Genomic DNA, 27,497 nt, shown 5'->3' on the forward strand with positions numbered 1-27,497 from the left:
ACCCACAAACTTCCTCCCCCCCCCCATAGATTTTGAAGACTGAGAAAAGCCTCTGTACATGCACTGACTCAGTATACAATGCCCGTTTTTAATGAAGCAACACTGAAACACTTAGGTGCAGATTTTTTTACAAAGCTGGCTGCCAATCATGAATACTGATCCCTCATCCTTGACCAGTAACCATCTCAACTAACCAACATGACATTCAATATGTCATGGGGTTGATATAAGTTCGAATGCATGCTGCTTACATGGCTTTCAGTGAAGGATGAATTTCACTCCTGCATGGAAGAAACATTTGAAGTCATCAAAGGTGATTCTACTATAGTAGATGACATTATTATAATACTATCAGTAAAGAACAAACCCAAGCCTATAGTAACCAGAAACTTTTAAAGCATGTTTTGAAAAAAAATGTGTCAGGTGAGGAGGAACCACCTCTTGAACCTAATTCCAAAATGGTAACCATTTCTTGAATTAATCTTAAAGATAAGAAAGTGTCACAAAAGCAAACTTATGGGAACTTCAAAAAGTAGCCTGAAACCTCATAAAAAGGGTGTTCAGTCAAAACAAAATTGTACCATCGGAATGAGTATAGCCAAAAATCCTATTTAGGAGAATCAGTCCCCAATCTTGGATAACAAAGAAAACTGCTTTTTTGCAAAGTAATTATTCTTTTACTTATTCTTGTTTCCTTTTTTGTTGTTATCATGAAAAACCATAGGTGAGTAAAGTATGATGTAAACATGTGCAGTCATGTGTCCAGTCAATCAGAGCACACGAAAAGGCTGTGAAACTCAACCCTCAAAATTATGTTTCAGGTGTAACAGTATACCCTGGCTTGAAAACATAAAAGTGGAAAATGGCATTCACCCAAACTTGCAAAAGATTTGTGCATTGTGAGCAATGAGAAACCCATCTACCAAAGATGAACTCTTAACCATATTGGAAACAATGTATTACCCTGCAATATACATTCCCAATCCCTCATCATTGAATAAGCCACTCCACAACTTGGAAAAACAATGACAACTCAAGTAAGAACAATACAATACATCCTTAAAACAAATCAAAGAATCTATTTGCAAATCAATGTAATTCTTTGATTCAACAAGGAACAATCTAATACAAGTTGACAATTTTATGTTTGGCCTTGCGGCCACCCTTATTCAAAGCAGGAAACCAATCTCTTTACATCACACTCACTGAACACCACTAAGCAGAACTACCCCCAGATTGAGAAGGAAATCCATTTCATTCTTTTCAGCTGAAAACAGTAGCACTAGTGCCATCACTGCCAAAAATAATGGTATTATTCAATCATAAGCCATGTGGTCATAATCATAAGCCATTAGCCGCAATCATAAGCCATAATCATAATCATAAGCCATTCTAGTGGTCATGAGTTGCCCAATGTCAAAGTGATCCCCAGTGCTTCAATAGAGGCTACTGTATCCAACCATTTCCCTTTATCATAATGTACTGCCTTGGCAAGAATATTTCCAATGATGACACCTTGTCATATTTGTGTATTACTGAATACAATGCAAAGAATCAAAGTAGATTGAATCTTATATATATATATTCCATTATTTTGTTCCTACTTGGAATACAAGAACACCCCTTTATATGGTTTGGCCTCCTCATCTCAATTACTAAAGAGCAGAAATCTGAAGTCAATAGTACCAGCCACCAAATATTGTGTGCCACAAAGAATCTTTAAGAATTGAAAAAAACAGTCATGACAAAGCAAGTACTTTGACTAACAGTTAAAGAAGCTGAAACAAATGAAAATTGAAACATCAGTTGAAGACCCACATCCATGGAAAATTCTATCAGGAAGACACAGTCAAGAGACCATATGTAAAGCCAAGATCCTACATAGTTGAGACAAACAAAAGACCAACCAACACATAAGGGTATCCTATCAACAACCCCTGTCACCAAATCTGGGATATCCTTCATGCAGAAACACCAGTCTTAAGTCTGATTCTACCAGATTGACTGGTTTCCTTCCCCCTAAAACTGGACAAAATCTACCTTCAACCCCTTATCCATAATCATAGCCCATCATTTCACACTCCCATACCTGCATGATGCATCAGTTGCATGACATCCATACAAACCAAAGATGGTCCCTAGCCTGCACTGGTTGCTCTGTGCTAGGAGCTAAGCCAGGACTATACTGCAGATGACCAAAAATGCCCCACTGCTATTTTTCAAGAAGCCATTGAGTTGCTCTAGCAGTGTGTGAACATGTAATGCCAAGTTTCAGAATAAACAGCTGCAGTGATTATGGTCCCAGGCTTCATAACTAACACACCTTCTTGGTCCCAAAACACAGTAGCCACAACTTTTCTGTTGCTGAAAGTTTGTTTGGTGAATTTGAATGCATCCATTGTTGTAACAGTTATTTTGTTTCTGGTGTGTTGTATTGGATCCGGGTTTCCTCTCCAGTCATAATTACTTTGAACAAGTTCTTTCCCTTATGGTGATAATGCTGAAGAAACTTCAAAGATGATGCCATTTGAAAAATTTTGTGCTGTCCAACAACATTTTTGGGAACAAACATGGACAAAGTGCTTTTTAGCCTAACAATACAGTAACAATAGAGCACAAAACAAACCTTGAAACTTCCAGAAACTCCTTGGATAAAGCAGTTATGGTGAACACATGGATCTCTTTTTAACCATTCTGTCAATTTATGTGATGAGGTCATCTGAAACAATGGAATTGCACCCTTGATCCCCTTCATCATGCATGTTATTCACACACAATGTCATCACTCATGAAGTTTTCCTCATACACACAACTCATTCTCTGGTGGATTTCTGCAGCACTATATCCTTCTGCCTATAGAAAACAAATCACAGTTCACACTTGGTGGAAGAATCAATGATGGTGGACATGATTATGTGGCTGCAGCACAAGGCTGACTGATGCCTTGATGTGAGCAATGGCAAAGTGTGTAGTGTGAGAGTTGTGCAGTTGCCTACAGTGCATCTTTGATTTTTTGCCATGCACAAACCATCTTCATGGAGCCATTAGAGGTTGGAAAAAATAATAACCCTTGTATTATTTAAAAATGGTTTACTAATGTGGATAACAATTGAAGAAAACATAAAAAAAAGCATGATAAATAGAAAAACACTGGATATTATAAATTAAGAACTTTGTTATTACCTTAGCCCTAGTGTTTTCTTCTATTTTTTATATAGCTTTGGGCCATAATTGGGATCATCAGGGGTATGTGGGGTGCAAGAGCAGATACAGAATTAATGTTAAGGGGAGGTGTGCTAATAAAAAATGTGGCTCCCCATTTTTATGTTTTGCCTCTCTAACTCTGTAATTAATAAAAATTTCTGTAAAATTCTAAATTAGAGGCTTCTTGTTCTCTTTGAAAGTATGGTACAGTAGTCAAGTTGGGTGAATGAAACAAGTAGGAGTGAATTGATGACCTAAAATACACCCCAGGAAGGAATTTTCATTCTTGCCACCCTATGTTGGGGGGGGGTGTGATTTCACTAGTGGATAGAACCTTCAGAATTCGTTCCCAGGAATTTCGGGATTTGGAATTGTTATACCTGAGGGATATTTTGCTTTGTAATAAATACCCAGTTAAGTTCATTGACAAAATAATTGAAAATATACGTGTTAAACATGATAGTATGGTTATTGGGGTATCTCAGTCTTTAGATTTAGATGTATCAAAAAGTTTCATTTCATTGCCATATATCCCTGGTTTGGGAGAGAAACTTTCACGGATTTTGCATAAATTTGGTATTGATACATGTTTCCAATTGTTGAGGCCAATGGGCAGTTTCTTTAGTACTGGTAAGGATTTAACCCAGGGAAATTTAGTAAGTGGGGTGTATAAAATTCCATGTTCTTGTGGGAAGTTCTATATTGGTAGGACTCACCAACAATTTGTTGAAAGGTTTATTGAACACCAAAATTCAATAGAAAAAAACCTTAAAATTAGGCAATCCTCCAGAAACTTTTGTTTCACCTTTAGCAAAACATATTTGGTTTCAACCAGATCACTTTGTAAAATTTGATGAGGCCTTAGCTATTTCAAATAATAAGGGGTATACACAGTGGGCGAGAGAAGCCATTGAAATTAAAAAACATATGTTTGCTAACCTTTCAATAAATAGGGACAGAGGTAGTTTAAATATTGACCCAATTTATGATGATCTTCTAAAGAGAGAATCAACAGTCAATAAGGGAATTAAGAAGATAATTTCTTAAACGACATTGGCCTGACATCACATAAAGAAAGAAAAACGAGCAAAAATGGGGTTTTTATAGGCCAAATGAAGATACTGAAAAAACGAAGCGAATATTTCGAGAGGACAAACGCCTCTCTTCTTCAGCGCGAAATGAAACGATGTATCAATAAAAGCCAAAAATTAAAAGAATTAAAACCAACTACCTAACAACCATAAAAGCGAGTTATTTGCCAATATCCGCGATTTGCACAAAATCCAAAAAATATGAACTGCCATCGACGGATACTAGCGAACAACATTCGCTAGTATCCGTCGATGGCAGTTCATATTTTTTGGATTTTGTGCAAATCGCGGATATTGGCGAATAACTCGCTTTTATGGTTGTTAGGTAGTTGGTTTTAATTCTTTTAATTTTTGGCTTTTATTGATACATCGTTTCGTTTTGCGCTGAAGAAGAGAGGCATTTGTCCTCTCGAAATATTCGCTTCGTTTTCTCAGTATCTTCATTTGGCCTATAAAAACCCCATTTTTGCTCGTTTTTCTTTCTTTAAGGGAATTAAGATTGAAAATAATCACCAGGGGACTGTTTTACCTACTAGACCAAAACAAATTGCTTCAATAATAGCCAACAAAAGGATTATTTTGCAACAGAATAGTTAAAGTAATTTCCATTTTTTTTTTCTGCAGTTGCTCTGGTGTTCTCACTGAAGTAACTCCATATTAGCATCTTTTCCCTACATGGATAAGTTTGTGTCAATTGTATATTTTTTAGTTTGGTGGTGGTTTTATTGTTTTTTTTAGTTTTAACTCTTTTTTTTATCTTGTTCTTCTTCTGTCTTTTGTGTTGAAGAAGCCTTGTTTGTGATACAGGTAAAATATCCATGTTGTTTTGCATTTGTCTCTCTTTTTTTTTGTTCTCTCCACTGGCCACAGTCTTGTGTTGTTTTTTTTTCATTGAGATTTTTCTCTTTGTTGGTTTTTGTGATGTAAATGAGAGGTAAGTTTAAACTTCTGCCCCCCTAATGTGCAAATATATACCCTGAATCGGTATGTATAGGGGTGGGGGCTAAAATTCATTTCTGACAAAAATGATTAGCCTATTATATTTGTAAAGAGAATAAAAAAGGCATCAAGTGGTATATTCACTTTATTCATAACTTAATAATATGATTTGGTAAATATTTACCTATGGATGTACTCTTGAAAGTTTCATTTAGGCATACATAACTCAACTTGCCTACTTTCATAGATAGCAAAATTCCTTGAAACTAGAATTATACTTAGCCTAACTGTCAACCTTCTGGGGAGAGGAACATTTGATCCCAAACCACCTTGATCTCCCCCTTGATGGATACATGTCAAGAGCAGCAAAAAGTAGCCTATGGGCCTATTTGAGAAGAGTACCAATTAAGGAACTGTATGGTAATATGCCTACTACTATTTTTTATTACTTGGTTTCGTTCAAAAGAGCCTTTTCTAGACTTTTGGCGTTTATATTATTTTTTTCTTAGGTTATTTAATTAAATTCTGCATTAGACATACCTGACAATGTCACCCCAAAAATCCTAATAATTGGAACAAGAGGAATTTCAAAGCCTCTGAAGATATTATACGATAAATCCATATCAGAGAGCGGTCTGGCAAGATAATAGTCCACATTCACTATTCTAATTGAGATCATTTTGACGAATCTTTTTATTTATGTCCTATGGAACTCTAGAAGTCTAAGAAGTCACATGTTTTGATTTTAAATCATGACAATTATGCTACCTAGCTGTAAATACTGCCGAACTTCTGTCAAGTCTGGCAAATTTTGAGCCAAATTCGTTCTGCAGGACTGCAAATGTCCAATTGACTTATCTTCCAATAATGTGGCCTATTTTCACGAAGGCTAGAGGCAGATGAAATCAAACATTTACCTGAACCTGTGATATGCATAAGAAGCCTCGGAGGGAGCTCATTCAATTAGAAATAACAAGTTCAAATGACCTTTTTAAGAGTTAAATTGAGAGTAGGGCAACTCCCCCTTCTAACGTTCCTTTTTATATCTACCCATCAGATATATTCGATCAAATTTTGAGATAACCAACTCGTTCAGCTTAGTTGAGAAGTCTCTGGGGATGATTTGACCCTCACAATCACAATCCTTGGGGTAATTTTTGTAAGTTATGTAAATTGTCTATTGTTTACATGTAGGATTTGTAATTGGAAGAGGGGTGATGTTTGATTTTGGGTCTTCAAATGATGTCAAGGTATTTAGATGAAAATTTCAAGGAATATTGAAAGGGATATTGAACTAAATCAAAACACACTATGCGCATGCAAGTTGTAAAAAAAAAGGCATATTAGCCATATATAAGGGCCAGCTTAGTGTATTAAGTGTAATCTTACAGGAAATATTGAGTAGGATGTTCAATAACCAAAAGGCACTTTGTGCTCACTACTAATACTATTATTCAAAAGCACCGGCAGAAAGTTTTCCAAGGGGGGGCCAAACACCAAAATATCAGTGGTTGTTGGGTGACAGGGAATATATTTCAGGAATTTTTTTTTCGTCGGAATAAGTATATCTTTGAATACTTTTAGGAAAAAACTCTCAAATAAAAAGAGCAACTAAATTATATGCAAAATGAAACATAATACAGTAAATTTTAAACGATCAAGGATTCCTGGCCAAGGGATCAGTTTGTTTAACCAATAATATATTTAATTATTATGCATTTAATCTTAATAGAAAATCAAACTCGAACCAAAATTACAGAAATATTTATTGCTTCTGTATTTTATAACGGATGTGTACTTGTCTTTATGCAGTACCTTACGACTTAGTACAGTTAACTGAAGGAGTAAGAGATACTCAAAAATCATTCTGCCTGCATAGATACCACGTTTTGATTTTATAACGGCCATGTAAAATATACCCCTTTCATGACAGGACAATTCTCCCTCCCTCGAACTTAAATCTTTTATATATTCAGACATTACAAAAAATAGAAGAGCAAAAGAAAAATAAAGTTTAAACTTATTATCCAGCTGCCAAATTAACCCTCTTTTTTTTAATTCCCTATTGAACTAAATAAAATGAACAGGTTAAAAAAAAATTCTTCACAAGAGAATCTTATCAAATAATTTGTGATAAAAAAAAAACTGGAAGTAAAAAGTGACTTGGACGAATATTCACCAAAACTAAAAATGGAATTGTCATGACAGTTGCTAAACCGGTAGTATTGGCTGTTATATATATTAATTAAAAAAAAAACTTTCCGAAAGATAAGTTTTTCAAAGAAAAGTAAAGGCCGTTTTAAACTTAAGCTCAGGAGATACAAATACCTGTTAAAATTCAAATTCAAAACGAACAGAAATTCCAATTAAAGAATAAATGAAACCCAAAACGAACAGAAATTAAATAAACAATCATAGAAAAAAAAAAATAACAACAAGTAATAATATAAATTAATAAATAGATCTTAAAGCGAGTAATGCTTAGATTGAATATCAAAATCAAGCTAAAAACGAAAAGAAATATTTTGCTATTAAAGTATAAATGAAACTTAAAACGAACAGAAATTAAATAACAATCAATGCGAAGAAACATAAAATATATATTAATGTAAATGAATAAATAAATCTTAAAACGAGTGAAACTTAAATTGAATATGCAAATCAAGTTTGAATCGAATAAAAATAACTACAAACAAGAATTTGGGTATCGCCTCACTGCAGAAGCCTAAAACCTACTGCGTCATCAGGTGATTTTATCAAACCGATATTTTGGAGGAAGCTCATTCAAACGGGAATTTGAACCTCTTTTTTAAGTGATTAATTAAAAAAAAAACTTTCCGAAAAATAAGTTTTTCAAAGAAAAGTAAAAGCCATTTTAAACTAAAGCTCAGCAGATACAAATACCTGTTAAAATTCAAACTCAAAACAACCAGAAATTAAATTAAAAATTATAGCAAAAACATACAACAAGTAATAATATAAATGAATAAATAGATCTTAATGCAAGTAATGCTTGGATTGAATATGAAAGTCAAGCTTGAAACGAAAAAAATATTTTTTCTAATGGAGTATAAATCGATTTCCAATCAAATGAGCCCCCTTTGAAGTTAATATGACGACCGCTTCTATATGAAGTGCCTCTGGGAAAAAAAATGAATGGAGTATGGGGGGAGGCTAGCTACCCTCCGATAAATTTTGACTCTTAAAAGGTGAATTGGAACTTTCAATTTCCAATCAAATGAGCCTTCTGTGAAGTTTATACGAGCATCCCTTCCATAACAACAATATATTCTCCCATGGCATAACTTACAAAGCCTACCCATTGGCCCTGGGGGCCTGTGTCGACACCGGAGTTTTTGTTATCTGAACTTCGAATTTTTAACAAAATGTCTATATCAAAATTTTTATCTGATGCATTTAGGGCGTTGAGGGAGGGGGGGGTAGTTGCCCTCCGATCTCTTTAAAGTGATTCCGAATCTTATAAAGTGAGCAAGAACTTTCAATTTCCAATCAAATGAGCCCTCTCCGAAGTTTATAAGAGCATCCCTTCCATAAGAACTATGTACGCCTCCAAAGCATTACTTACAACTTCTGCCTCCCGGCCCTGGGGGATTGCGTCAACACAGGAGTTTTTCTTAGCTGACCTTTGGATCAGTTTTAATGAAATGACTAGTTTAAAAATTTTATCGGATGGGCTTGGAGATAAAAGGGTAGGCTAGGGGAGGCTAGTTGCCCTCGGATATTTTTACTCTTAAAAAGGGAACCAGAACTTTCAATTTCCAATCAATTGAGCCCTCTCCAAAGTTTATACGAGCATGCCTTTCATAAAAACCATATACGCCCCCAGGACAACACTTACAATGCCTACCCCCGGGCCCTGGGGGTTGTGTTGACACCGGAGTTTTGTTATCTAATTTTTGAATAATTAAAAATAACTGGTTTTCTCAAAATTTGTACCAGAAAGGTTTGGGTAAAAAGGGGGGGGGGCTAGTTGCCCTTAACTCTCTTGAATGTTAAAAAGTGAACTAGAACTTTCAATTTCCAATCAAATTAGCCCTCTATGAAGTTTATACGAGCACCCCTTTCATAAGAAGCATACATGCCTTTAGGGCATAACTTAGAACACCGTCCCCCCGGCCCTGGGGGGTTGTATTGACTCCGGAGTTTTTCTTATCTGACCTTTGAACTATTTTTAACAAAATGTCAATCTAAAAATTTTCATCAGATGGGTATGGAAAAAGAAGGAGTGGGAACGCCTGCCCTCGGGCCCGGGGGGGCTGTGTCACCCCATGAGTTTCTGTTCTATGGTCTTTGCACTATTTTTAAAAAAATGGCTGTCTCAAAGTTCTTATCGGATGGGTTTGAGGAAAAAGGAAGTGAAGGGGGGGGGGCTAGGTGCCCTCCAATCTCTTTTGACTCTTAAAAAGTGAACTAGGACTTTCAATTTCCACTCAAATGAGCCCTCTTTGAAGTTTGTACGAAAATCCCGTCCAGAAGAACCCTAGATGCCCCCAGGGCAAACCTTACACCGCCTGCCCCCAGGACCTGAAGGGGTGTGTTGACACCGAAGTTTTTGTTTTATTATCTTTGAACTATTTCTAACAAAATAGCTATCTTAAATTTGTATCGGATGCATTCGGGAAAAAAGGGCATGGGGGGGGGGGGGCTGGTTACCCTCCGATATTTTTTGACGCTTCACGAGTGAGCTAGAACTTTCAATTTACAATCAAATGAGACCTCTCTGGAGTTTATACGAGCATTCCTTCCATAAGAACCATATATGTCGGTGGACGTGGAAGGGGTGTTAGTTGCCTTCCAATCACTGTTGACCCTTAAAAAGAGCACTAGAACTCTCGATTTCCAATCGAATCAGCCACCCTTGAAGTTTATACGACAACCCCTTCCATATCAAGTGCCTCTGGGAAAAATAGCAATAAATAAATAATAAAATATTCGAGCCGTAGGGCCTTTACTTTAGGCAATGCTACAGCGTTGCCTCTGACCATACAGATTGGGCCAGGGAAAAGTCTTGTTTTCTACCATTTTAGGGCACCAAACTACGACTTTACCCTGAAGAAGACAAATTTTTAATCAATTTAAAATTCTGAGAAGCTAATTGATTTAAAAGTATCAATAACTATATTTTAGGCTTCCCAGTTGCAAAAGAAGTAATGTGACACGGTGGCAGTAGGCTACTGGATTCAACCAAGTTGATTCGCTTTATTTGTAATGAAAATATCCTACGTTTGGTGATCTGTAATTGCGTATCAGCTATAATGAGGGGGGGATGAGTCAATGTTTAGGTGAGGGTAGGGTAGACTTCTAGAAACGTACATATTAATGGACAAGCTGCTTACTCTTCATGAGGCTTCAGATAAATGTCGAAAGAGGTAGAGGGGAGTAGGAATTAATTAAATTGTTTCTCTATTCGGCTAAAATGTTTCATTCCCATATCTGCCAGCACAGAGGTGGAAAATAAACGGCAGGTTATCATCAGCCCCGCCAGGAAATTTCTTTGGGATGGCGAATACTGCTAGGAACTTAGTTTTCAGAAATTTTAAATGGTGCTATTTTCTTTTTCTATTTATATGAAGTACATGTATTCTAAAAAATGTATGTAGTATATTTATAGATAAAACATCCTATTGTAGAGGTTGTGATGGCTTCAGTTATGAAAAAGATCAAAGGTCTCACAGAATTTCCATCCATCAGAGGCAACGCTATAGCGTTGCCTATAGTAAAGGCCATATAGCTCCAATGTTTTATTATTTATTTTTTTCCCCAGGGGTACTTTATATGGAAGGAGTCATCGTAAAAACTTCAAAGACAGCTCATTCGATTGGAAATCGAGAGTTCTAGTGCCCTTTTTAATAGTCGAAAATGACTGGAGGGCAATTAGCCCCCACGCCCACCATTTTCCCAAACACATTCAATCAAAATTTTGAGATAGCCATTTTCTTCTACGTAGTTGATTTTCAGATAGAAATTATGTTTTTGAGGAGGATACTCCCCCACAACACTCAGGGCAAGGGTTGTAAGTTATGCGCTGGGGGTATATAAAAGTAAAATTAAGTAAGTATGACGGCAAAAGACCCTTAAGGTCCAAACCGTCGGTGCTGATCTCCATTTCGTGGCCCTCAGCCAGAAAGTGCAATGGGGGGCTGGGGGCCAGCCATCCTGCGCTTTCGCACACCCTTCCTGTTTACATTCTCGAGATTTCTACAGGTACCCATTTAGAGCTGGGTTGACCCTGGGGGCATATAAGCTTTTTATAGAAAGGTTTGTAGTAGAAACTTCAAAAAGAGCTCATTCGATTGGAAATTCAAAGGGCTAGTGTCCTTTTTAATAGTCAGAAGTGATTATAGGGCAACTAACTCCCCTCTCATGTTCACCTTTTCCCCAAACACATCCAATGCACATTTCAGTAGGAGCCTATCAGGAGGTTGTGACAGTACATAATTTATTTATGGATTATTGATCCACTAACGGGTCAATGACCCCATTTTCAAGGTCGATTTATTTGTTGTTTCTAAGTGTATTGACTTCGGGACGAAGTTTGCACATGCACATTGAATTCTAACGGGGCAATGACACCTAGGGGAACTAGATTTCTGAGAAATTGATTATATAATCTGACGGTGAATTATTGATCCACAAAAGGGGAATTAAGAAACAGTATGGCTTCTTTGGTCTTTAGGTCTGAGTTATAAATGGTCTTTAGTGACAGAGATAAATTAATATTCTATTTTTTAAATATGCCTTCTCTGGTAATTAGGCTTAGTGATTCATACTGGAATTAACACTCTTTCCAAACTTTAATAGTGTAGCTAGGAACACCTTGGAGATGAAGCGTAACGCATAAATTTTTTCCTGGGAATTTCAAATGTGACAGCGCAGGGATGCCAAAACAAAGGAACACGCAGATATGACGTTTAGGGATTATTTGGGTGAAACCGTTTGAGACATTTTAGAAGATGATTTAGGCAAAACAGTTTGAGACATTTTTCGAAGATGATTTGGGTGAAACAGTTTGAGACATTTTAGAGGATGATTTTAGAAGATGATTTAGAAGATGATTTGGGGTGAAACTCTGTGGTCGTTATAATACACAAGTTCCATGAACAGTGTTGTAAGGTCCCCTACCCAACCCCAAAAGGCCCCCCGGGCCCCAAAGGCTCCCCGCGACCCCAAAGGCCCCCCGGGACCCCAAAGGCCCCCTGGGACCCCAAACGCCCCCCGGGACCCCAAAGGCCCCCCGGGACCCCAAAGGCCCCCGGGCCCCCAAAGAGCCCTGGGCCCTCCAAGGGCCCCCCGGTCCCCCCAAGGTCCCCCGGGCCCCCCAGGCCCCCAAAGGCCCCCTCTCCATTTTTTAATACTTTTTTGTGCAATTAAGACACAGACGGGCCCCCACATTTCAAAAGGCTTTATTATATCTTTTCAGAACAAGTTCTTTTCTTAATATCCCTCTTAAACCCATTTTACAAGTTCAAGTACTCATCCTTTTCACCCACAACTTTACTTTTTGAACACCCCAACACCTAGCAATACTTTGCAAAGGCTTTATTATATCTTTTCAGAACAAGTTCAATACGTCGTAATATCCCTCCTAAACCCATTTTACAAGTTGAAGTACTCATCCTTTCACACACAAATTTACCTTACGGCTTTGTGCATACCCCAACACCAAGCAATACTTTTCAAAAGGCTTTTTTATATTATTTCAGAACAAGTTCTTTTCTTAATGTCCCTCCTAAACCAATTTACAAGTTGAAGTACCCATCCTTTTCACCCACATACAAACAGATAAAGAAAGGCACTTGAGACATACAAACCAACCAAGATAAACAATTCAGACATACAAATCAAGAAACATAAACACTTCGGACATGCAAAAAGAGAAATACATGAACTTTAGACATAAAGACAAAAAAAGAAAGTAACTTAATAATTAAAAAACAACAAAGAAAAACACTCCTGACATACAAAAAGATAAAGATAGGTACTTTAGAAATTCAAATCATGAAAGAAAAACATTTTAGACATACACACCAACAAAGATAAAAACTTCAGACATACAAACATAGAAATACAATCACTTTAGACATATAAACCAACAAAGACAAATACTTCAGACATACCAACAGAGAAAGACAGACACTTCAGACATACAAACCAACAAAGACAGACACTTGAGACATACAAACCGACAAAAACAGACACTTTAGACATAGGAACAGAGAAAGACAGGCACTTTAGACATACAAACAAACAAGACAGACACATCAGACATACAGACAAACAAAGACAGACACTTCAGAAATACAAACCTACAAAGAGAGACACTTTAGACATACAAAGATACAAAGACAGACATTTAAGACATACAAACCAACAAAAACATTCATTTCAGACACACAAACAGAGAAAGACAGGCACTTTAGACATACAAACCAACAAAGACAGACACTTTAGACATACAAACCAACAAAGACAGACACTTCAGACATACAAACCAACAAAGACAAACACTTCACTCATACAAACCAAAAAAGACAGACGCTTCAGACGTACAAACTAACAAAGACAGACACTTCAGACATACAAAGAGAGAAAGACAGGTACTTCAGACATACAAACCAACAAAGACAGACACTTCGGACATACAAACCTACAAAGACAAACACTTCAGACATACCAGCAGAGAAAGACAAACACTTTAGACATAAAAACTATGAAAGACAAAACATTTCTGACAAACAACCAAACAAAGACAAAAACTTTAGACATACGATCATAGAAATAAATACACTTTAGAAATAATAACATATACATACAGACACTTTATACACACAAACCATCACTGACAGGCAATTTATAAATAAATCCACACAAACACAGATAAATCAGACATACAGACCTACAAAGACAAAAACATTAGATAAAGAAAGGTATACAGAAAAAAATTTTAGACATACAAACAGACAATGACAGACACTTAAGACATACAAACCAACAAAGACAGTCACTTCAGACATACAAACAGAGAAAGACATTCACTTTAGACATACAAACCAACAAAGACAGACACTTCAGACATACAAACCGACAAAGATAAACACTTCATACATACAAACAGAGAAAGACATGCACTTTAGACATACAAACCAACAAAGACATACACTTCAGATATAAAATGCAACACATACAATCACTTTAGATATACCAATAGAGAATGATTTGAACATCCGAAAAAAAAACCATATATGAGATGCACTTCAGACATACAAATCTACACAAAAAGACGCATCAGATATACAGACAAGGAAAAAAAGTCACTTTAGACATATAAACCAACAAATAAAGACACTTCAAATATACCAACAGAGAAAGACAGACACTTCAGACATACAAACCAACAAAAACAGACACTTCAGACATACAAACCAACAAAGACAAACACTTCAGCCATACAAACCAAAGACAAGGACAGGCACTTAAGACATACAAACCAACAATGACAGACACTTCATACATACAGACCAACAAAGACAAACACTTCAGACATACAAACAGACAAAGACAGACACTTCAGACATACAAACAGAGAAAGACAGGCACTTCAGACATACAAACCAACAAAAACAGTCATTTCAGACAGAGAAAAACAAGCACTTTAGACATACCAACCAACAAAGACAAACACTTCAGACATACAAAACAACAAAGACAGACGCATAATCCATGCAAATAAAAAAATACAAACATTTCAGACATACAAACAAACAGAAGCAAACAATTCAGATACACAAATTTACAGAAATAAACACTTCAAGTATACAGACATAGACAAAGAAATACTTTAGACATACAAACCAACAAAGACAGACACTTCAGACATACAAACAAACAAAGACAAACGCTTTAAACATACAAACAGAAAAACACTTTCACCTGAGGCAAATAAACAAACAAATAAAAATACTTCAGATATACAAACATAGACAGCCAAACACTTCAGACATACAAACACACAAAGACATACATTTCAGACATACACACACACAAAGACACACACTAAAGACATCCAAACAAACAAAGAAAAACACTTTAGACATACAAATAGAGAAAGACAGACACTTCAGACATACAAACCAACAAAGAAAGTTACTTCAGACATACAAACAAACAAAGACAGACACTTCAGAAATACAGACAAAAAAAGACAAAAAGATCAGATATAGAAACAGAGAAAGACAAACACTTTAGATATGCAAACAGAGAAAGACAGACACTTCAGACATACAAACCAACAAAAACAGTCACTTCAGACATACTAACAGAGAAAGACAAGCACTTTAGACATACAAACCAACAAAGACAGACACTTCAGACATACAAACCAACAAAGACAAACATTTCAGACATACAAACAGAGAAAGACATGCACTTTAGACAAACAGACCAACAAAGACAAACACATTAGACAAGCAAACCAACAAAGACATACACTTCAGACATACAAACACAGAAAGACAATCACCTAAGACATGCAAACCAACAAAGACAAACACTTCAGACATACAAACAAACAAAGACACACACTTCAGACATAAAAACAGAGAAAGACAGTCAATTTAGACATATAAACCAAAAAAGACAAACACTTTAGACATACCAAAACACAAGAACAAGCACCATACACAGACGAACCGAAAAAGACAGTCACTAATTACATACAAACCAGAACATAAAGACACTTAAGACATAGTAAAAAACAACGGAAAGAACCTATTAAATACAAACAAACAAAGTCAGACAGATCGGACATACATACTGGTAAAGACAGACTCTTTACACACACAAACCGACAAAGACAGGCACTTCAGATATACGAACAGACAAAGAAAGGCACTTTAGACATACAAACCAACAAAGACAGACATTTCAGACATACAAACCAACAAAGACAAACACGTCAGACATACAAACCAACAAAGACAGACACTTCACACATGCAAACCAACACAGACAGACACTTCAGACATACAAACCAACAAAGACAAACACTTCAGACATACAAACAGAGAAAGACAGACACTTCAGACATACAAACTAACAAAGACAGACACTTCAGACATACAAACCCACAAAGACAAACACTTCAGACATACAAACATGCAAAGACAAACACTTCAGAAAAAAAAGCAGAGAAAGAAAGGAAGTTTAGACACACAAATCCTCAAATTCAGATACTTTAGACATACAAAACAACAAAGACAAACACTTTAGACATACAGACAAAAAAATACTAACAGATCAGATATAGAAACATAGAAAGAAAGACACTTTAGACATACAAACAGAGAAAGACAGACACTTCAGACATACAAACCAACAAAAACAGTCACTTCAGACATACAAACAGAGAAAAACAAGCACTTCAGACATACAAACAAACAAATACATACACTTAATAAATAAACACAAACAAAAAAAGACACTTACCACACAAAATCACAAAAATACATACACTTCAGACATAAAAACAAACAAAGACATATACGTCAGACACACAAAAAGACAAAGACAGACACTTTAGATATAAAAACATAGAAATACAGACACTTCAGACATACAAACCAACAAACACAGTCACTTCAGTCACACAAACAGAGAAAGACATGCACTTTAGAAATACAAACCAACAAAGACAGACACTTCAGACATACAAACCAACAAAGATAAACTTTTCAGACATACAAATCAACAAAGTCAGACACTTCACACATAAAAACGAACAAACACAAACACTTCAGACATACAAACATAGAAAGACAGACACTTTGGACACACATACCAGCAAAGAAATACACTTCAGACATACAAACAGAGAAACACAGGCACTTTAGACATACAAACATAGAAACACAAGCACTTTAGACATACAAACAAGCAAAGACAGACACTTCCGACATGCAAACATAGAAAAACAGGCAGTTCATGCACTTAAACATGCAAATGGAAGCTCTTCAGACACACTAACATAGACAGATAGTCAATTTGTAACGACAAACATCCAAAGACCATCATATCATATATCAAAACATACAAAGAAATGTATTCTAAAATTACTAAATAACAAATATCTAAACTTAAGACATACAAACCATCAAAGAAATACAATTCAGGCATACAAGCCAACAAAGACAGTCACTATAGATATACAAACCATCAAAGACAGACACTTTAGACATACAAACAGAGAAAGATATGTACTATAGATATACAAACCAATAAAGATAGACACTTCAGACATACAAACCAACAAAGACAAACACTTCAGACATACAAACAGAGAAAGACATACACTTAATACATACAAACCAACAAAAACAGACACTACAGAAAAACTAACAACAAAGACTGACACTTCAGACATACAAACAGAGAAAGACTGGCAATTTAGACCTACAATCCAACAAAGACAGACACTTCAGACACACAAAACAACGTAGAAAAACACTTGAAACATACAAACAGAGAAAGACAGGCATTTTAGACATACAAACCAACAAAGACAGACACCTCAGACATACAAACCAACAAAGACAGACACTTCAGCCATAATCCACAATGACAAACACTTCAGATATACAAACAAAGAAAGAAAGACACTTAAAACATTGAAATATAGAAAAACAGATACTTAAGACATGCGAGAAAACAAAGACAAAAACTTCGGAAATACAAACCAACAAGGACAAACACTTCAGACATACAAACAGAGAAAGACAGGTACTTTAGACATATAAACCAAAAAACACAAATACTTCAGACATACAAACAGAGAAAGACAGACACTTCAGACATACAAACTAACAAAGACAGACACTTCAGACATACAAACCCACAAAGACAAACACTTCAGACATACAAACAAACAAAGACAGACACTTCAGACAAACAAACAGAGAAAGACAGGCACTTCGGACATACAAACCAACAAAGAAAGGCACTTTAGACATACAAACCAACAAAGACAGACACTTCAGACATACAGACCAACAAAGACAAACACTTCAGACATAGAAACAGAGAAAGACAGACACTATAGACATTCAAACAGAGAAAGACATACACTTCAGACATACAAACCAACAAAAACATTCACTTCAGAAATACAAACATAGAAAGAAAGTCACTTTAGACATAAAAACCAACAAAGATAAACACTTAAGACATACAAACCAACAAAGACAAACATTTCAGACATATACACAGAGAAAGACAAGCACTTTAGACAAACAGACCAACAAAGACAAACACTTTAGACATACAAACCAACAAATACAGACACTTCATAAATAAAAAAAGAGAAAGAAAAGCACTTTAGAAAGAAAAACCAAAAAAGAAAAACACTTCAGACACACACACCGACAAAGACAAACACTTCAGACATACAAAAAAAGAAAGATTTGTACTCTAGAAACAAAATTGAACAAAGACAAACACTTCAGACATACCAACAGATAAAGACAGACACTTAAGACATACAAACCAACAAAGACAGACACTTCAGAATACAAACCAAAAAAGACAAAAACTTCAGACATACAAACAGATAAAGAAGAACATATTAGACATACAAACTAACAAAGACAAACACTTTAGACATACAAATAGACAAAGACAAACGCATTAGACATACAAACAAAGAAAGACAGATACTTCAGACATACAAACATAGAAAGACAGACAATTTAGACATACAAACAGACAAAGACGGACACTTCAGACATACAAACCAACAAAGATAGACACTTCAGACACACAAACCAACAAAGAAAAACACTTCAGACATAGAAACAAAGAAAGACAGTCACTTTAGACATATAATCCAAAAAAGACAAATACTTCAGACATACAAACAGAGAAAGACAGACACTTCAGACATACAAACTAACAAAGACAGACACTTCAGACATACAAACCCACAAAGACAAACACTTCAGACATACAAACAGAGAAAGAAAAACACTTTAGACATACAAAAAGAGAAAGACAGGCACTTTAGACACACAAACCAACAAATACAGGTACTTCAGACATACAAACCAAAAAAGACGGACACTTCAGACATACATACCAAAAAAGACAAAAACATCAGATATAGAAACAGAGAAAGACAAAAACTTTAGATATACAAACAGAGAAAGACAGACATTTCAGACATACAAACAAAGAAATACAGTCATTTCAGACATACAAACAGATAAAAACAATCACTTTAGACATACAAACCAACAAATACATACACTTCAGACATACAAACCAACAAAGACAAACACTTCAGACATACAAACAGAGAAAGACATGCACTTTAGACAAACAGACCAACAAAGACAAACACTTAAGACATACAAACAAACAAATACACAAACTTCAGACATAAAAACAGAGAAAGACAGTCACCTTAGACATGCAAACAAACAAAGACAAACACTTCAGACATACAAACAAACACAGACAAACGCTTCAGAAATAAAAACAGAGACAGACAGTCAATTTAGACATAGACTAAAAAATACAAATACTTCAGACATACAAACAGAGAAAGACAGACACTTCAGACATAAAAACCAACAAAGACAGACACTTCATACAAACAAACCAGCACATAAACACACTTCAGACATAGAAATATAGAACGACTAAGAACTTAGACATACAAAAAAACAAAGAAAAACACTTTAGATATACAGACAAAAAAAGACAAAAACTTCAGACATAAAAACATAGAAAGACAGACACTTTAGACATACAAACAGAGAAAGACAGACACTTCAGACATACAAACTAACAAAAACAGACACTTAAGAAAGGCAAAAATAGAAAAAGAGGTACATCTTAAATGCAAACAAACAAAGACAAGCATTTCAGACAAACAAACAAACAAAGACAGATACTTCAGACATGAAAGCACAAAATTAAAGACACTACAGCCATGAAAATCAAAAAATAAAACCAAATCATACACATAAACCAGGAAAGACAAATACTTCAGACACACAAACATACAAAGACAGACACTTCAGACATACAAACTAACAAACACAGACACTTCAGACATACAAACAAACAAAGACAGACACTTAAGACATACAAACAGAGAAAGAAAAACACTTTAGAAATACAAACAGAGAAAGACAGGCACTTTAGACATACAAACCAACAAAGACAGGCACTTTAGACATACAAACTAACAAAGAAAGACACTTCAGACATACAGACCAACAAAGACAAACACTTCAGACATACAAACAGAGAAAGACAAACACTTTAGACATGCAAACAGAGAAAGACAGACATTTCAGACATACAAACCAACAAAAACAGTCATTTCAGACAGACTAACAGAGAAAAACAAGCACTTTAGACATACAAACCAACAAAGACAGACACTTCAGACATACAAACCAACATAAACAGACACTTCCCACATACAAGCCAACAAAGACAGACACTTCAGACACACAAACAAACAAAGACAAATACTTCAGACACACAAACAGAGAAAGACAGACACTTTAGACATACAAACAGAGAAATACAGACACTTCAGACATACAAACCAACAAAAACAGTCACTTCAGTCACACAAACATAGAAAGACATGCACTTTAGACATACAAACCAATAAAGACAGATGCTTCAGACATACAAACCAACAAAGACAAACTCTTCAGACATACTAATCAACAAAGACAGACACTTCACACACACAAAGGAACAAAGACAGACACTTCAGACATACAAAATGAGAAAGACAAACACTTTAGACATACAAACCAGCAAAGACAGACACTTCAGACATACAAACAGAGAAAGACAGACACTTTAGACATACAAACCGAGAAAGACAATCATTTTAGACATACAAACCAGCAAAGACAGACAATTTAGAAAAACAAACAGAGAAAGACAGTCACTTTAGAAATATAAATCAACAAAGACATACACTTCAGACATACAAACATAGAAAGACAGGCACTTTATACATACATACCACCTAAGACAGACACTTCATACATACAAACAGAGAAAGACAGACACTTTAGACATACAAACCAACAACGAAAGACACTTCAGACTTACAAACAAACAAAGACAAACACTTCATTCATACAAGCCAACAAAGACAGACACTATAGATATACAAACCAGCGAAGACAGACACTTTAGACATACAAACATAGAAATAAATGTACTATAGACAAACCAACCAATAAAGATTGACACTTCAGACATACAGACCAAAAAAGACAGGCACTTCAGACATACAAACAGAGAAAGACAGACACTATAGACATACAAACCAACAAAGACATACACTTCAGACATACAAACAACAAAGACTAACACTTCAGACATACAAACAGAGAAAGACAGGCACTTTAGACATACAATCCAACAAAGACAGACACTTCAGACATACAAACCAACTTAGAAAAACACTTGAAACATACAAACAGATAAAGATAGGCACTTTAGACATAAAAACACACAAATACATAAACATTAGAAATTCAAAACACCGTAGTCAAACACTTCATAAATACAAAAAGACAACGACAGTCACTTTAGACATACAAACCAACAAAGACAAACACTTCACACATACAAAGAGAGAAAAACAGGCACTTTAGACATTCAAACAAACAAAGACAGACACTTCAGACATACAAACCAACAAATACAAACACTTCAGACATACAAACAGATAAAGACAGGCACTTTATACATATAAACCAACAAAGACAGACACTTCAGACATACAAACAGAGAAAGACACGTATTTTAGACATTCAAACAAACAAATACATCCAATTCAGACACACAAACCAACACAGACACACAATTCAGACATAAAAAACAACAAAGATAGTAAATTTAGTTATGTAAACAAAAAAATAGATAAAATTATGACATAAAAACATAGAAAGAAAATCAGTTTATAAATTCAAACCAACAAAGACAGACACTTCCAACATACAAACAGAGAAATACATGCCCTTTAGACGAACAAACCAACCAAGACAGACACTTCAGACATACAGACAGAGAAAGACAGGCACTTTATAAATACAAACCAACAAAGACAGACACTTCAAACATACAAACCAACAAAGACAAACACTTCAGACATACAAACCAACAAAGTCAGGCACTTTAGAAATACAAACCAATAAAGATAGACACATCAGACATACAAACCAACAAAGACAAACACTTCAGACATACAAAAAGAGAAAGATAGACACTTTAGACATACAAACCAACAAAGAAAGACACTTCAGACTTACAAACCTACAAAGACAAACACTTCAGACATACAAACCGAGAAAGACAGTCACTTTATACATGCAAACCAAAAAAGACAAACACTACAGATATACAAATAAACAAAGACAAAACCTTCAGACATACAAACATAGAAAGACATTCACTTTAGACATACAAACCAACAAAGACAGACACCTCAGACATGCAAACCTACAAAGACAGACACTTCACACATACAAACAGAGAAAGAGAGTCAATTTAGCAATACAAACCAACAAAGAAAGACAATTAAGACATATAAAAAACAAAGACAATCACTTTAGAAATCAAAACTATACAGACAGTCACTGTAAACAGACAAACCAACAAAGACAAACACATCAAACATACAAATAGAGAAAGACAGGGAATTTAGCCATACAAACCAACAAAGACAAACACTTCAGACATACAAACAGAGAAAGAGAGTAACTGTAGACATTCAGACCAACAAAGGCAGACACTCCATACATATAAACCAACAAAGACAAACACTCCAGACACACAAACAGAGAAAGACAGGCACTTTAGAAATACAAACAAATTAATACATACAATGCAGACATAAAAACCAACAAAGACAAACACTTCAGACATAAGAACAAAGAAATACAATCACTCTAGACATACAAAAAAAGAAAGACAGACACTTAATACATACAAACCAACAAAGACTGACACTTCAGAAATTCAAAAAGAAAAAGACAAGCAATTTAAACATACAAACCAATCAAGAAATTCAATTAAGACATACACACCGACAGATACAAACAATTCAGATACACAAACAGAAAAAGAAATACTCTTTAGACTATCAAACCTAGAAAGAAAAACACTTCAGACGCAAAAAACAACAAAGCAAAACACAATAGACATGAAAACAGATAAAGACGCGCACTTTAGATATAAGACATAAAAACAGAAAAAAAACAGACACTGCAGACATACAAACAAAAAAGATAAACATTTCAGCCATACAAACAGAGAAAAAAAGGCACTTTAGACAAACAAACCAACAAAGACAAATACTTTATTCATACAAACAACTAAAGACAAGTACTTTAGACCTACACACCAACAAAGACTGACCCTTCCAACATACACAACATCAAAGATAAAAACTTCAGACATTCGAACAAAGAAGGACATGCACTTTAGCATTACAAACCAACAAATACAAACACTCCAGACATACAAGCCAACAAAGACAGACACTTCAGACATACAAACCGACAAAGACAAACACTTCAGACATACAAACAAACAAAGACTTTCACCTTAGACATACAAACAAAAAAACAAAAATACTTCAGACATACAAACAGAGAAAGACAGACACTTCAGACATACAAACTAACAAAGACATACACTTCAGACATACAAACCCACAAAGACAAACACTTCAGACATACAAACCAACAAAGACAAACACTTCAGACATACAAACAGAGAAAGACAGGCACCTAAGACAAATAAACAAAAAAACAAAAATACTTCAGACATACAAACAGACAAAGCCATACACTTCAGACTTACAAACTAACAAAGACAGACACTTCAGACATACACACCAAGACAGAAACGCACTTCAGACATCCAAACAGGGAAAGACAAACACTTCAAAAAAGCAAGCATATAAAGACAGGCACTTTAGATACGAAACAAATCAAAGTAAGGTACTTCAGAGATACATAACCAAAAACACAAACACTTTAGTGATACAGACTAAAAAAGACAACAACATCAGACATAGAAACATAGAAAGACAAAAATTATAGACATACAAACTAACCAAGATAGACACTTCAGACATACAAACCAACAAACAAAAACAATTCAGACATACAAACAGAGAAAGACAGACACTTTAGAAATACAAACCAACAACGAAAGACACTACAGAAATAAAACCAACAAATAATAACACTTCAGACATACAAACAGATAAAGACAGTCAATTTAGACATACAATCCAACAAAGACAGACACTTCAGACATAAAAAACAACGAAGAAATACACTTTATAAATACAAACAGAGAAAGATAGTCACTTTAGACATAGAAACCAACAAAGAACGTCACTTCAGACATAAAAACCAACGTAGACAAACACTTTAGACATATAAACAGAGAACGACAGGCACTTTAGAAAAAACCAACAAAGACAAACACTTCAGACATACAAAGAGAGAAAGACAGGTACTTTAGATATTAAAACCAACAAAGACAGACACTTCAGAAAAACAAACATACAAAGACAAACAATATACACATAAAAACATAGACAGACAGTCACTTAATACATAAAAACCAACAAAGACAGATAATTCAGACATACAAACAGAGAAAGACAGGCACTTTATACATACAAACCAACAAAGACAGATACTTCAGACATACAAACCAACAAAGACAAACACTTAAGACATACAAACCAACAAAGTCAGGTACTTTAGAAATGTAAACCAACAAAGACAGACACTTCTGACATACAAACAGAGAAAGACAAGCACTTTAGACATGCAAACCAACAAAGACAGACACTTCAGACATACAAACAGAGAAAGACAAGCACTTTAGACGTACAAACCAACCAAGACAGAAACTTCAGACATACAGACAGAGAAAGACAGGCACTTTATAAATACAAACCAACAAAGACAGACACTTCAGACATGCAAACAAACAAAGAAAAACACTTCAGATATAAAAACCTACAAAGACAAACACTTCAAACATACAAACAGATAAAGACAAGCACTTTATAAATGCAAACCAAAAAAGACAGACACTTCAGATATACAAATTAAAAAAGAAAAAACTTCAAACATACAAAAAGACAAACACAGTCTATTTAAAAATACAAACCAACAAAGACAGACACCTCAGACACACACACATAGAAAGACAAGCACTTCTTACATACAAACAGAGAAAGAGAGTCGCTTTAGCCATACAAACAAACAAAGACAGCCAATGCAGACATATAAAACAAAAAGAAAAAAAATTCAGACAACAAACAGAGAAAGACAGGCACTTTAAACATACAAACAAACAAAGACAAACAATTCAAACACACAAAAATACAAAGAAAAGCCCTTAAGACATAAACCCCGATAAAGACAGTCAGTTTAGACATATAATCCTACAACGAAAAACTCTTCATACATACAAACAGAAAAAGACAGGCACTTTGGACATTCAGACCAACAAAGACAGACACTCCATACATATAAACCAAAAAAGACAAACACTTCAGACACACAAACCAACAAAGACAGACACTTCAGACATACGTACCAACAAAGACAAACACTTAAGACATACAAACAGAGAAAGACAGAAACTTTAGACATACAAACAGAGAAAGACAGACACTTCAGACATACAAACCAACAAAAACAGTCACTTCAGACATACTAACAGAGAAAGACAAGCACTATAGACATACAAACCAACAAAGACAAACACTTCAGACATACACACCAACATAAACAGACACTTCACACACAAAAACCAACAAAGACAGACAATTCAGACACACAAACAAACAAAGACAAACACTTCAGAAATACAAACATAGAAACACAGAAACTTTAGAAATACAAAGATATAAAGACAGACACTTCGGACATACAAACCAACAAACACATTCACTTCAGACACACAAACAGAGAAAGACAATCACTTTAGACATACAAAACAACAAAGACAGACACTTCAGACATACAAACCAGCAAAAATAAACTTTTTAGAAATACAAACAAATAAACTCAAACACTTCAGACATACAAACACACCAACACAAACACTTCAGACCGACAAACAGACAAAGACAGACAATTTGGATATACATACAAACAAAGAAATGCACTTTAGACATACAAACCCACAAACACAGGCATTTAAGACATAAAAACAGACAAAGAAAAGCATTTAAGACATACAAACAAGCAAAGACAGACACTTTAGACATTCAAACATAGAAAGACAGGCACTTTAGACATACAAACAAACAAAGACAAACACTTCAGACATAGAAACAGAGAAAAACAGACACTTTAGATATGCAAACCAACCAAAGACAGACACTTCAAACATACAAACAGAGAAAGACAGGAACTCTAGATATACAAACTAACCAATATATACACTTAAGCCATACAAACCAACAAAGAAAAACAATTCAGACATACAAACAGAGAAATACAAACACTTTAGACATACAAACCAACAAAGACAGACACTCCAGACATACAAACAACAAAGACTAATACTTCAGACATACAAACAGAGAAAGACAGGCACTTTAGACATACTATCCAACAAAGACAGACACTTCAGACATACAAACCAACGTAGACAAACACTTTAGACATACAAACAGAGAACGACAGGCACTTTAGAAACAAACCAACAAAGACAAACACTTCAGACATACAAACAGAGAAAGACATTTAATTTAGATATTCAAACAAACAAAGACAGACAATTCAGAAAAAAAAACATACAAATACAAACACTACAGAAATAAAAACAGAGACAGACAGGCAATTAATAAAAATAAACATACAAATACATATAATTCATACATAAAAACATAGAAAGACAGTCATTTTAGACATACAAACAAACAAAGACTTATACTTCATAAACACAAACCAACAAAGACACATACTTTAGACATACAAACCAAAAAAGATAGACACTTAAGAAAAGCAAACCAACAAAGACAGACACTTCAGACATACAAACATAGAAAGACAAGCACTTTAGACATACAAACCAACAAAGACAGACACTTCAGACATATAAACCAACAAAGACAAACTCTTCAGACATACAAACAGAGAAAGACAGGCACTGTAGACATTCAGACCA

The 27,497-nt window shown here is 35.1% G+C and overlaps 1 protein-coding gene across 1 annotated transcript in view; it reads right to left on the bottom strand.

Moving 5' to 3' along the window:
• PolZ1 (DNA polymerase zeta catalytic subunit) overlaps nucleotides 1-5,945 on the bottom strand; it is a 221,153-nt gene extending 215,208 nt beyond the window's left edge. Inside the window, exon 1 of the mRNA XM_089101767.1 lies at nucleotides 5,775-5,945. Within this exon, the coding sequence (XP_088957893.1) occupies nucleotides 5,775-5,913 (139 nt within the window). The 5' untranslated portion in view covers nucleotides 5,914-5,945. The remainder of the gene's footprint in view (nucleotides 1-5,774) is intronic.
• Nucleotides 5,946-27,497: the final 21,552 nt, after the last annotated feature.

The sequence above is a fragment of the Artemia sp. Qi Xiang Cuo genome, chromosome 15 (assembly GCF_049724085.1).
Source record: "Artemia sp. Qi Xiang Cuo chromosome 15, ASM4972408v1, whole genome shotgun sequence".
NCBI classification, from domain to species: Eukaryota; Metazoa; Arthropoda; class Branchiopoda; order Anostraca; family Artemiidae; genus Artemia; species Artemia sp. Qi Xiang Cuo.